Below are 13,158 nucleotides of genomic sequence, written 5' to 3'. Positions count from 1 at the left end.
TGCTTAGAGATTTTGTCACCACTAGGCCTGCCTTACAAGAGACCCTGAAGGAAGCACTAAACATGGAAAGGAACAACCAGTACCAGCCATTGCAAAAACATGCCAAAATGTAAAGACCATCGAGGCTAGGAAGAAACTGCATCAACTAACGAGCAAAATAACCAGTTAATATCATAATGGCAGGATCAAGTTCACACATAACAATCTTAACCTTAAATGTAAATGGACTAAATGCTCCAATTAAAAGACATAGACTGGCAAACTGGATAAAGAGTCAAGACCCATCAGTCTGCTGTATTCAGGAGACCCATCTCACACGCAGAGACATACATAGGCTCAAAATAAAGGGATGGAGGAAGATTTACCAAGCAAATGGAGAACAAAAAAAAGCGGGGGTTGCAATACTAGTCTCTGATAAAACAGACTTTAAACCATCAAAGATCAAAAGAGACAAAGAAGGCCATTACATAATGGTAAAGGGATCAATTCAACAGGAAGAGCTAACTATCCTAAATATATATGCACCCAATACAGGAGCACCCAGATTCATAAAGCAAGTCCTTAGAGACTTACAAAGAGACTTAGACTCCCATACAATAATAATGGGAGACTTCAACACTCCACTGTCAACATTAGACAGATCAACGAGACAGAAAGTTAACAAGGATATCCAGGAATTGAACTCATCTCTGCAGCAAGCAGACCTAATAGACATCTATAGAACTCTCCACCCCAAATCAACAGAATATACATTCTTCTCAGCACCACATCGTACTTACTCCAAAATTGACCACATAATTGGAAGCAAAGCACTCCTCAGCAAATGTACAAGAACAGAAATTATAACAAACTGTCTCTCAGATCACAGTGCAATCAAACTAGAACTCAGGACTAAGAAACTCAATCAAAACCGCTCAACTACATGGAAACTGAACAACCTGCTCCTGAATGACTACTGGGTACATAACGAAATGAAGGCAGAAATAAAGATGTTCTTTGAAACCAATGAGAACAAAGATACAACATACCAGAATCTCTGGGACACATTTAAAGCAGTGTGTAGAGGGAAATTTATAGCACTAAATGCCCACAAGAGAAAGCTGGAAAGATCTAAAATTGACACTCTAACATCGCAATTAAAAGAACTAGAGAAGCAAGAGCAAACACATTCGAAAGCTAGCAGAAGGCAAGAAATAACTAAGAACAGAGCAGAACTGAAAGAGATAGAGACACAAAAAACCCTCCAAAAAATCAATGAATCCAGGAGTTGGTTTTTTGAAAAGATCAACAAAATTGATAGACCACTAGCAAGACTAATAAAGAAGAAAAGAGAGAAGAATCAAATCGACGCAATTAAAAATGATAAAGGGGATATCACCACCGACCCCACAGAAATACAAACTACCATCAGAGAATACTATAAACACCTCTACGCAAATAAACTGGAAAATCTAGAAGAAATGGATAATTTCCTGGACACTTACACTCTTCCAAGACTAAACCAGGAAGAAGTTGAATCCCTGAATAGACCAATAGCAGGCTCTGAAATTGAGGCAATAATTAATAGCCTACCAACCAAAAAAAGTCCAGGACCAGATGGATTCACAGCTGAATTCTACCAGAGGTACAAGGAGGAGTTGGTACCATTCCTTCTGAAACTATTCCAAGCAATAGAAAAAGAGGGAATCCTCCCTAACTCATTTTATGAGGCCAACATCATCCTGATACCAAAGCCTGGCAGAGACACAACAAAAAAAGAGAATTTTAGACCAATATCCCTGATGAACATCGATGCAAAAATCCTCAATAAAATACTGGCAAACCGGATTCAGCAACACATCAAAAAGCTTATCCACCATGATCAAGTGGGCTTCATCCCTGGGATGCAAGGCTGGTTCAACATTCGCAAATCAATAAACATAATCCAGCATATAAACAGAACCAAAGACAAGAACCACATGATTATCTCAATAGATGCAGAAAAGGCTTTTGACAAAATTCAACAGCCCTTCATGCTAAAAACGCTCAATAAATTCGGTATTGATGGAATGTACCTCAAAATAATAAGAGCTATCTATGACAAACCCACAGCCAATATCATACTGAATGGGCAAAAACTGAAAAAATTCCCTTTGAAAACTGGCACAAGACAGGGATGCCCTCTCTCACCACTCCTATTCAACATAGTGTTGGAAGTTCTGGCTAGGGCAATCAGGCAAGAGAAAGAAATCAAGGGTATTCAGTTAGGAAAAGAAGAAGTCAAATTGTCCCTGTTTGCAGATGACATGATTGTATATTTAGAAAACCCCATTGTCTCAGCCCAAAATCTCCTTAAGCTGATAAGCAACTTCAGCAAAGTCTCAGGATACAAAATTAATGTGCAAAAATCACAAGCATTCTTATACACCAGTAACAGACGAACAGAGAGCCAAATCAGGAATGAACTTCCACTCACAATTGCTTCAAAGAGAATAAAATACCTAGGAATCCAACTTACAAGGGATGTAAAGGACCTCTTCAAGGAGAACTACAAACCACTGCTTAATGAAATAAAAGAGGACACAAACAAATGGAAGAACATACCATGCTCATGGATAGGAAGAATCAATAGCGTGAAAATGGCCATACTGCCCAAGGTAATTTATAGATTCAATGCCATCCCCATCAAGCTACCAACGAGTTTCTTCACAGAATTGGAAAAAACTGCTTTAAAGTTCATATGGAACCAAAAAAGAGCCCGCATCTCCAAGACAATCCTAAGTCAAAAGAACAAAGCTGGAGGCATCACGCTACCTGACTTCAAACTATACTACAAGGCTACAGTAACCAAAACAGCATGGTACTGGTACCAAAACAGAGATATGGACCAATGGAACAGAACAGAGTCCTCAGAAATAATACCACACATCTACAGCCATCTGATCTTTGACAAACCTGAGAGAAACAAGAAATGGGGAAAGGATTCCCTATTTAATAAATGGTGCTGGGAAAATTGGTTAGCCGTAAGTAGAAAGCTGAAACTGGATCCTTTCCTTATTCCTTATACGAAAATTAATTCAAGATGGATTAGAGACTTAAATGTTAGATCTAATACCATAAAAATCCTAGAGGAAAACCTAGGTAGTACCATTCAGGACATAGGCATGGGCAAAGACTTCATGTCTAAAACACCAAAAGCAACAGCAGCAAAAGCCAAAATTGACAAATGGGATCTAATTAAACTAAAGAGCTTCTGCACAGCAAAAGAAACTACCATCAGAGTGAACAGGCAACCTACAGAATGGGAGAAAATTTTTGCAATCTATTCATCTGACAAAGGGCTAATATCCAGAACCTACAAAGAACTCAAACGAATTTACAAGAAAAAAACAAACAACCCCATCAAAAAGTGGGCAAAGGATATGAACAGACATTTCTCAAAAGAAGACATTCATACAGCCAACAGACACATGAAAAAATGCTCATCGTCACTGGCCATCAGAGAAATGCAAATCAAAACCACAATGAGATACCATCTCACACCAAGTTAGAATGGCGATCATTAAAAAGTCAGGAAACAACAGGTGCTGGAGAGGATGTGGAGAAATAGGAACGCTTTTACACTGTTGGTGGGATTGTAAACTAGTTCAACCTTTATGGAAAACAGTATGGCGATTCCTCAAGGATCTAGAACTAGATGTACCATATGACCCAGCCATCCCATTACTGGGTATATACCCAAAGGATTATAAATTATGCTGCTATAAAGACACATGCACACGTATGTTTATTGCGGCACTATTCACAATAGCAAAGACTTGGAATCAACCCAAATGTCCATCAGTGACAGATTGGATTAAGAAAATGTGGCACATATACACCATGGAATACTATGCAGCCATCAAAAAGGATGAGTTTGTGTCCTTTGTAGGGACATGGATGCAGCTGGAAACCATCATTCTTAGCAAACTATCACAAGAACAGAAAACCAAACACCGCATGTTCTCACTCATAGGTGGGAACTGAACAATGAGATCACTTGGACTCAGGAACGGGAACATCACACACCGGGGCCTATCATGGGGAGGGGGGAGGGGGTAGGGGGGAGGGGGGAGGGGGGAGGGGGGAGGGGGGAGGGATTGCATTGGGAGTTATACCTGATGTAAATGATGAGTTGATGGGTGCAGCACACCAACAAGGCACAAGTATACATATGTAACAAACCTGCATGTTATGCACATGTACCCTACAACTTAAAGTATAATAATAAATAAATAAATAAAAAAAGAGAGAGATACTAAAATAACTGGGCTTATTTGACATATTCAAGTACATGGGCAGCATTGTCAAATAATAAAAGTAATGCCAAATTTTCTTTGAAAAAAAAAATAAGCTTATTTTGGTTATACATGATAATTTAATAAATATATTTGAGAAAAAAAAAAGGTAGTATAATCGTGGTATGGGTAAGGAAACTGAGGCTTACAGAGATAAATAATTGGTGAGTTGAAGTTGAACCCCATTTATTTAAATTAAAACCCATATGCTTAACCACAGTGCTTTAAAGGCTTCCTGTGTACAGACTGTATGGTCAGTGAAGGGACAAAAGGAAAAACAATCTGAATATTCCTCTTCCCAAGGACAAACCTGTGGTATTCATCCTGGTAATAATAGTATTTGTTTAATTGAGGTACATGTGTATGGTATATTACCGATAACAAAGTACGTTCCCAAATGCATGTCATTTAGTTATCACAAGGGTCCTACTGATGGTTTGGTAGAACATACAGCAATGCCATTAAGAATCTAACTTTAGCATCAAACAGGCTTAGGCTTAAATAGTAGCCCGAAAATGTATTAGCCCCACAACCATGGGGAAATTAACCCCTCAGTTCCCTCATCTGTGACAGGTGATAAGATACGCCTACCTCTCAGGGTAGATGACAGGATTATGTGTCAGGAAGCACATGCAATAATAAATGTTTGTGGCCTTGTTTTATGTATTATGAATTCCATTTCCCCGGAGTAAGAAGAGTTGGCACCGGCCAGAAAGTAAGAGGTTGGGCCAAGTTTTCTTTCTCCAGTAATTTTCCATTAATTTTCTATTAATACAAAAGAGGTGATATAGTACATGTAAAGACACTTGTGCTTGATGTAAAAATAGGCATCCCTACCCTGGCTTTGTCATTTTACCCTCCAAAGGTGTAGAATGTGGGGTTTTCAAAACTCAAGTTCTCCCGCCCCCACCGGGTTCAGATGAAGGCCCATCTTCTAAACCCCTGCCTCAAGGTGACACAAAGCTTTCGGATAAACTGCCTCCAGACGTGCTTGAATTGAGCAGCACAAACCCAGCCTGAGCCCCTCTTCGCCTCCCCCAAACGCTACGTCACAAGCCCCCTGCGAATGTTCACCTAGAGCCTGGTTCCAGCCAGAACCCGGTCTTGCACACAGGGAGGACGATTTCGACCCCAATTGGCTGTTGCCCTGGGCGACCAAGAACGCGGTGGGCACGCGGGAGACCACAGCCAGTATTTAAAGGCTGCCGCTGCCCTCGCCACCCCAGTCCTGCCAGGACGGCGACAGTGAAGCACCTGGGTTGAGAGGTAGCAGCAGGTAACTGCGCAACCCCTGCCTCCCCCGGCCCCAGCCCGTGCCTCAGCAGAGCCGGGTGTGGGGGGGACCCGGGAGTGGGTCTCACTGCGTGTCGCCTGCCAACACCTTCCTCCCCCACCATCCTTGCCCAGCCCCAGTCCCACCCAGCACACCTGGGTGAGACAACCCAGGTGCGAAGGACAAGCGATTACTACCGAAGAGCTCGCAAACCAGGAAGAGAGCGGCCTCCTGGAGAGAAAACGTGATCCCAGGGGTAGACACGTGGCACTGCGTGGAGAGACAGGGTGACGAGACGAGGCTCTTCTGACCGTCCTATCTGGCAAAACTTGACGACAGCTTCTGGGTCGCTACCATCTAGACCTCTCAGAGCTCCCCGAACGATGACTCAGACCCTCGACACAAGGGAAGACCCTCTGAACCTGGGCGGCGGTGGCTGGGCACACTCGGCCTCCTTGAGCTCCTGGTCGTCCTGCCATCGAAGGCGCCAGGGCGCTCCAGTGTACAATAGGCCGCACCGCTATAGCCCCAAGACCGAGTATGGGCCCCCAAGGAAGCAGCCGAAGCAACAGCACGGCCCGGGCTTTTGGTTCCAACCACCCGTGTGCTTTAACTGGGGGTGCTGGGGAGGGCCCTGGCGCCCACCCCCTCCAGGATTCCGGAAGTTCCATTGCCCAGTGCAAGTGTTTCGGGTGTATGGCCTGCACCCTCTCTGCTTTTGCTGCTGCTCCTGCTGGAACGGGTCCTGGAACCCTAGCTGGGCGAGGCCCCCAGGCAGGAAGAAGCGCTGGGGCCGCAGGGGTCGCGGCCTGCGCCACCACCCTCGCCGCTCCTCCCCGCGGAGCCCGCCAGCGAATGTGAGCACGCTGCCGCGGCCGGTCAAGCTGTACGAGTGGAGAGAGCCTGGCATGCGAGCGCCGCCCAACACCACCCAATTCATCATGAACCAGATCTACGAGGACATGCGGCAGCAGGAGAAGCTGGAGCGTCAGCAGGAGGCGCTGAGGGCGCAGAAGGCCCCGGTGAGCGGCGAGGCCTCCCCGGCCAGATCCTCCGGAAACGACGCGCCCCCTGGCGGCAGCGAGGAAACCTGGGGACTGCAGGAAGCTCTGTATGGCTTTGTGCAGAATCCCTCTCTAGCATTCAGTCCTAAATCAGAGGAAAACCAGTCTCTTGCCCCGTTGCTGGTGGAGGAAGAGGAGAAGAAAAATGATGATGAGGAGGAGTATGACCAGGAGGTGTGTGATGCAAAGGAGGTGAGCGAGGAGGAGGAAGAAGAGGTTGAAGATGAGGAAGAAGAGGTCGAAGATGAGGAAGAAGAGGTGGAAGATGAGGAAGAGGAAGAGGTCGAAGATGAGGAGGAGGAAGAGGTCGAAGAGGCTGAATATGTGGAGGAGGAGGAGGAGGAGGAGGAGGAGGAGGAGGAGGAGGAGGAGGTAGAAGGGGAAGAGGAGGTCCTGGAGGAGAACGAGCAGAGAGGGGAAGAATTTCATTTGCCTCTGGAAATGCCTTTATCAATCTTCGTAGAGGCTGAAGAAAAGAGAGAGAACTTTATAAGCTGCACTTTTTTAAACCCAGAGCAGATAATTCCCAAAGTGCCACAGGAATCCCTGTTCACTGCACAGGACTTTAACTGTTAGACATCAGAAAAGGGATTGAGGAAAGGGATGGAACTGATTTGAGGCTAAACTGGATTAGCAATTTATTAAAAACTGATTAAAAAGTGAGTTCCATTAATAAACAGATGTAAACACCTTCTTTGGCCATTATAAAATGCTTAAAATTTGATGCGTATGTGTATGACTATGGGTGGTGGTGGGGGAGCTTTCAAATATAATTTTACTGGAACTGATTAAAGGCCAAGTATTTTATTACTACCATTAGAATATTTTCACCTGGTGTTTTCCCCACTAGAAAACAAAGTTGCTGTTTTTTTTTTTTTAAATCTATAAATGCTGGAAAAGCGTTTGTTTTTGAACAAATTTATACAACTTAGCCACTTAATGAGCTTGGCATGAAGAGATAGTTTGTTACATGCATAAGAAAGCACATTCTAACGCTACTGAATGTTCACCAGTGCTCTTAACATAACTGAAGCCATTTTCAATCCCTGTATTTTTTTTCAACAATATTTTACCTCGTAGATTTTTCCACCATCAGAGTTCATTTTTGAGGGCTGTATTTTGTTAACCCCATTTGCAGTCTCTTGTGGCATCGCTTATTGATATTCCTTGTTCCACAGTGCTATGGATCTTCCTCAGAAAAACATGAAGTTGCTTCTGTGGAACTGGTTATCTGCCATGGCCTCAACAATCCATAATCCAGTCATGGAGAGGATTCCCCATGGTTAGAAGTCAACTTGCACATCTAGTTAAAGTCCAAGGTAACTGCAAACAATGGAACATAGCTTAGGTTTTGAAGCCTCTTTATTGGATAGAGTCTTTATCCTAAGTTCTGAGGAGCCATAAAAAATGTTTTGCAGAATAGATTTTTTTAGAGAAAAAGATTATTGACCTTTTGGGGGTAGAATATCTTACTTCATTTTTCAATTTGTCTTTGTTATAAAGGAGAGTAAAAGATGTGTAAGCGTGAGTCTGTGTGAGCTGATTTCTGATGTCTAAACAGCAATTACTTATGGAGAATACATCATTCAAAATAATAGCTTTTGTTCAAACATTTTTAGGAAGTAATAATACATTTCTTCCTGGACAGTTGATAAAAGTTCCATCCATAGCATATTTCCAGAATATCCCTAGATGATGAATTTAAACATGCCTTCTCAGAAATTACATCTTTTGACTTTGGACCACAAGTTAGCATTTATTTGTTGAAGAGAAGAATGTGTGGTGATGTTTTACCTGAATGTTGATTGTTACTGATACATTGCAGTTTTCAAGGTGATAAACTTAAGTTATTAAATAATAAAAAATATTAAATAAAAGTACCTTGCCTCTCATTTCTCATTATTTAAATATCACAAATCCATGCAGCAATGCTTCAGTGGTCAAAAGGATGAATAGAAGAAAGGGGCAAAAACTTAGGAATTTTAAAATTACACCAAACATTCCAAATTGCAGTGGTGAATAACCAAAACTCTAAGAAATCTTTACTTTCTACAAGATGTAATTTCTGAATGACCTATAAAATTAAAAGTAGCCATCCCTATGTGTTTTACTGTTCTAATACATATATGCAGAGGGAAATCAAGAATCCAGCTCCTGAAGCTAGGTAATAAATCCATGCAAGTCATAACCCATAAATACTTTACTCACGACACTTAATCAAAAGGTCAAACTTAGGTATATTCTCACTGGAGAAGACTTTTTTTCATTTAGGATTGAATTTATTCACAATCCCATCTGGATATTTCTCCATTTCTTCCTGCGAAATATTTTAAATTTAAGAATTCACAACATATTAATAGCCTTCATATGCAAAGGTGTTATTCACTAGTTATTTTAAGGGACGTAAACATATGCAATGCCTCAGGAGTCTACATTCTTGCTCATGAACCATTATTCAACAAATATTGAACTACTGGAGGCCAAGCAAAATGAGTTAGATGGATTGCTCATTGCAAGTGGTCTGAAGGAAATGTACCACTATAAAAACATAGATCACTAGCGAACCCAGGAGTAAGGCTGAGGCTGTTTATTGTGGGCAGAGGGACCCCTAAGTCTAAAGGCCAAGAGCTGAGAGGAGCTTGATGCCTTTGAGGAACTGAGGATAGAAAGACCAGCATGTCTGGAAGCAACGGCCAATGACAAGTGAGAGAAGGGTGCAGAAACCATATTATCTACTCACTTTTATGCCATCCGTATCTTCTGAAATGGACACCAGCAAAACATAAGGAGAGGAAAAAACTATTAGTCATTGATGATTCTCTACCTGACCTTTTTTTTCTTTTAATAATTAGCCAGATACTGTGATGCTTTACTAATCCTGACGGGTAATATGAAATAATTAAACCATGTTAGGGGTTGAAGGGATTGGTCATCCAGGAACACTCACCATTCTAACCACCCACTATCATGTAATGAGGGGGATATTAGGGTTTCCTGCTCAGCATGATTGGAGCACCACAGTTCTCAACTCCCATGGAGAGCCTCTTGCAAAATTTATTCAGTAAAACTTGATGATCCCATAGCCTTTACAGTGTTTGTATGGCTCTGAAAAACCCAGTCTTTAGTTTTAGAGGTATGTGTACACTTGAAGAGAAAATACAATTTTCCAAAATAAATTCATTATTATTAAAATCATTTCAAACTTTGTCAGGTGAACACAGTGAGGATGAAGTACCTGTTAGGCATTTCTCTCAAGAATGGAGCTATTTTGCCAATTGTCATAAGAATAATATTATAAATCATAAAACATGATTATAGGACTTGGACTTGATAAGCATCTTTGCTGTCTATTTTGAGGTTTTGTTTCTCACGTAGAGATTCTGGCATTTTCATCTTCTAGAGACTGACAGCATTTCTTGATTTGTCTTTATTACTTTGTCTCTACAGTAACTTAGAGGAATTTTGTTTTCCATAAAAATATTATCCCTCTAAAGATGCTAAGTACACTTCACATCTAGAGATCAACTCTGAACTCTGAGTATGATTTTATAAAATTGTAGAACATCCTTATATGAGGAAGACAGTAGTTGTAACATATTTAGTTCCATTAAAATAAATGTAAGAGGTGAAATGACCAATCTCCTCCAGCTAACACCAAACCTACAGATCTGGGATATAAATGATACATCCCCCATAGGTGACCTTGGGTTAAGGGAGTCGATAAGACTAAGAAAAAGTCCTTGAATTGTATTTTGCTTTTAGCAGCGTAATAAAACGATACATGCAGCCATGTTTTGTATTCAATAAGGTTTATGTTAATGTAAAACAACTGACAATTACTCAATGTTGTCAAAGCACTTTGGCCTTGATTATCTATTTATTAAAATCAAAATCAGAATGTGGCTATCTTAGCTGTTTCAGTAGCTGAGTAGCAGTTTTCTTTATTTAGTTTTAGTTAATTAGTGGAATACACTCCATTGTCAAGGTCAGCTAATGGAAGAGAAGAAAAGATTTGGATGTGGCATGGGAAGGCCTGGATGTGTGTTGTCCTGCTGCCTAAGTGACCTGTGGTGGTAGCCACTTGTCTTGGGTTTCTGTTTCCTCAGTATTAGTGATTATACTTTATCACTTAGGTGTATTGTGAAGACAAAATACTCAATATTTAAGAAGAATTGTGTTATAACTGCAAAACACTGTTGACCATTATACGTTAAACTACATTTTATAAAGTTATCTCACATAATTTCTGAACATTAGTTCAGTCTAAATTTATTAGCAAGGCCCAGAAAATCTCATAGCAATTCTATGAGGCTGACGTATCAGATATTTCAGTTGTTATTAATATCACAGAACCAAGTATGAACCAACTTGTCCTTGAAATGTAGTTCTGGCTTCAGGTAAAATAGTGTGTAAATGGACACTTCACATGGTCTACTGCCATGATATTTAAAGTGTGGTCTATGAACCAGCAGCACTGACACCCAGGTGTTAGATCCATTGTAGAAGCCTCACGGGAATTTAATGATTAAGATTATGGTTTATGCATTCAAAACTATCATTTTTTACATGTGTGACCTCAGGATTGTTACTGAAATATTGACATCTCATTTTCCTCATCTATACTACCTACCTCATGGATGAAATTAGATTGTAAAGACTAAGTGAGATGATAGTTACCAAGCACTCCAAACAGTGACATTCAATACTTCCTAGTTATAGTAAGTATTCAGTAAATGCACAAATGAAGTCATAGACATATTATTTGGTGTCTAAAAGTTACTTGTTAGTAATGCAAGCAACTACAAATGTAAAATCTCTCAAAATAACAAAATGATTCATTAACTCTGTCCTATTTCCCCCTAGTATAACTGTAATCAGATACATTACCTTTGAGTTGCAGATACTATTATGCAGACTATATGAGAACTAGTTAAATCTCTAGAGTTGGACTCTTTCCCCAGATAATATTCTTTACGCTTTATCTTCCCCTGCGCCTGCCCTTGCCCCAGGTCAGTGATGTTTCCTTTTACGGTTGACGTTAATGCTCTAATGGTTGGTGCTAAGAGTTACCCGTCCTTTTCCATAGAAGCAATGGATAGTTGAATGTATATTTTCAAAATCAAAATCAATGCAACTGTAATACTTGAAAAAAAAGTTCTGTCGGTTAATAGTTTATGAAAGTGATATGATGACAGTGTAACACAGGAATATTTTATGTGTATGTATATCAATATACGCATTTGGTGGGAAAAAAATGCCTGAATGCGAGAAGTTGTTATAAATGTTGCTTTGTTGCTTCTCATCTATAAAGTAAAATCAAAATTTTACTTTAGAAAAATATTCATAAGAATTTATAGGTAACTTTATAGGTGCATAAAATAACTGGATATCATTCCTAATATTACTTTATTGAAGATTCTGTTTTATGCTACACTTAAAGTTAAGCTCATTGTAGATTAAGATACAGATACAGATAGATGAAAATGCCAAACAATATTTAATGCTTGTTGTAAGTCCCTTATGTAGAACAGTTAAACTATCAAAATGTAGACGTTAGATTTCAAAACACATTTGAATACATGTAAGGTAGTTAACATACATGATCACATTTAAACATATAACTACCCTATGAACTAATGCTTTATCTCCCTTTTAATAGATAAAATACCTGAAAATCAAAAGAAATTGTTTCAGGACCCAAGTCCTCTATTTTAGTTAAAAGCTGTAGGTACACTGTTACTTGAACATACTGTTGTTTTATTTCAAACAACCTATCTAGAAACAAAACTTCCTTTAATAAATTTGACCTGAGTCCAAGGAAGGTAGGCACCTAGACAAGAGATACTTAAATCCCTGTTTCAATTATAATTCTTATGCTAGCACACACAAATATCAAGAGTGTGATATGCAAAGTGTAATTCACCCTTGCCAGGCCACTGGGCTGGAATCAGCCATCCTAGAGTATAAGTGCTTTTGTGTGTGTGTGTGTGTGGTCAGGAGGAATTAGAAGAGAGTTATTTGGAGGATCAAGACACTGAGGAATATATTGCTTGAAAGGTGCTTGTATTGGTTTGAGCCCAGAGAGCCACGCCAACAAACAACACAACACAAGGCGATGTGGAGTAACATGCTATATTTTATTTATTTTATTTTATTTTATTTTATTTATTTTTTTGAGACAGAGTCTCCCTCTTTCGCCCAGGCTGGAGTGCAGTGGCGCTATCTCGGTTCACTGCAAGCTCTGCCTCCCAGGTTCACATCATTCCCCTGCCTTAGCCTCCTGAGTAGCTGGGACTACAGGAGCCCGCCACCGTGCCTGGCTAATTTTTTGTATTTTTGGTAGAGACGGGGTTTCACTGTGTTAGCCAGGATGGTCTCGATCTCCTGACCTCGTATCTGCCTGCCTTGGCCTCCCAAAGTGCTGGGATTACAGGCGTGAGCCACAGCGGGGCCCAACCTGCTGTTTTAATGAGCGCCTGGGTGCAGGCGGGCTGAGGCCTAAAAT

General features: G+C 40.6%; 1 protein-coding gene across 1 annotated transcript; it reads left to right on the top strand.

Moving 5' to 3' along the window:
* Nucleotides 1–5,539: 5,539 nt before the first annotated feature.
* On the top strand, nt 5,540–8,525 carry CCER1 (coiled-coil glutamate rich protein 1). The gene is made up of 2 exons (XM_077955976.1): nt 5,540–6,890; nt 6,936–8,525. Exons 1-2 carry the CDS (start codon nt 5,973–5,975, stop codon nt 7,227–7,229), a joined length of 1,212 nt encoding a protein of 403 aa, XP_077812102.1. The 5' UTR covers nt 5,540–5,972; the 3' UTR covers nt 7,230–8,525.
* The last annotated feature ends 4,633 nt before the right edge of the window (nt 8,526–13,158 follow it).

The sequence above is a fragment of the Macaca mulatta genome, chromosome 11 (assembly GCF_049350105.2).
Source record: "Macaca mulatta isolate MMU2019108-1 chromosome 11, T2T-MMU8v2.0, whole genome shotgun sequence".
Lineage (NCBI taxonomy): Eukaryota > Metazoa > Chordata > Mammalia > Primates > Cercopithecidae > Macaca > Macaca mulatta.
The sequence above is the reverse complement of the archived record's forward strand: the minus strand, read 5'-3'. Positions and strand labels throughout refer to the sequence as shown.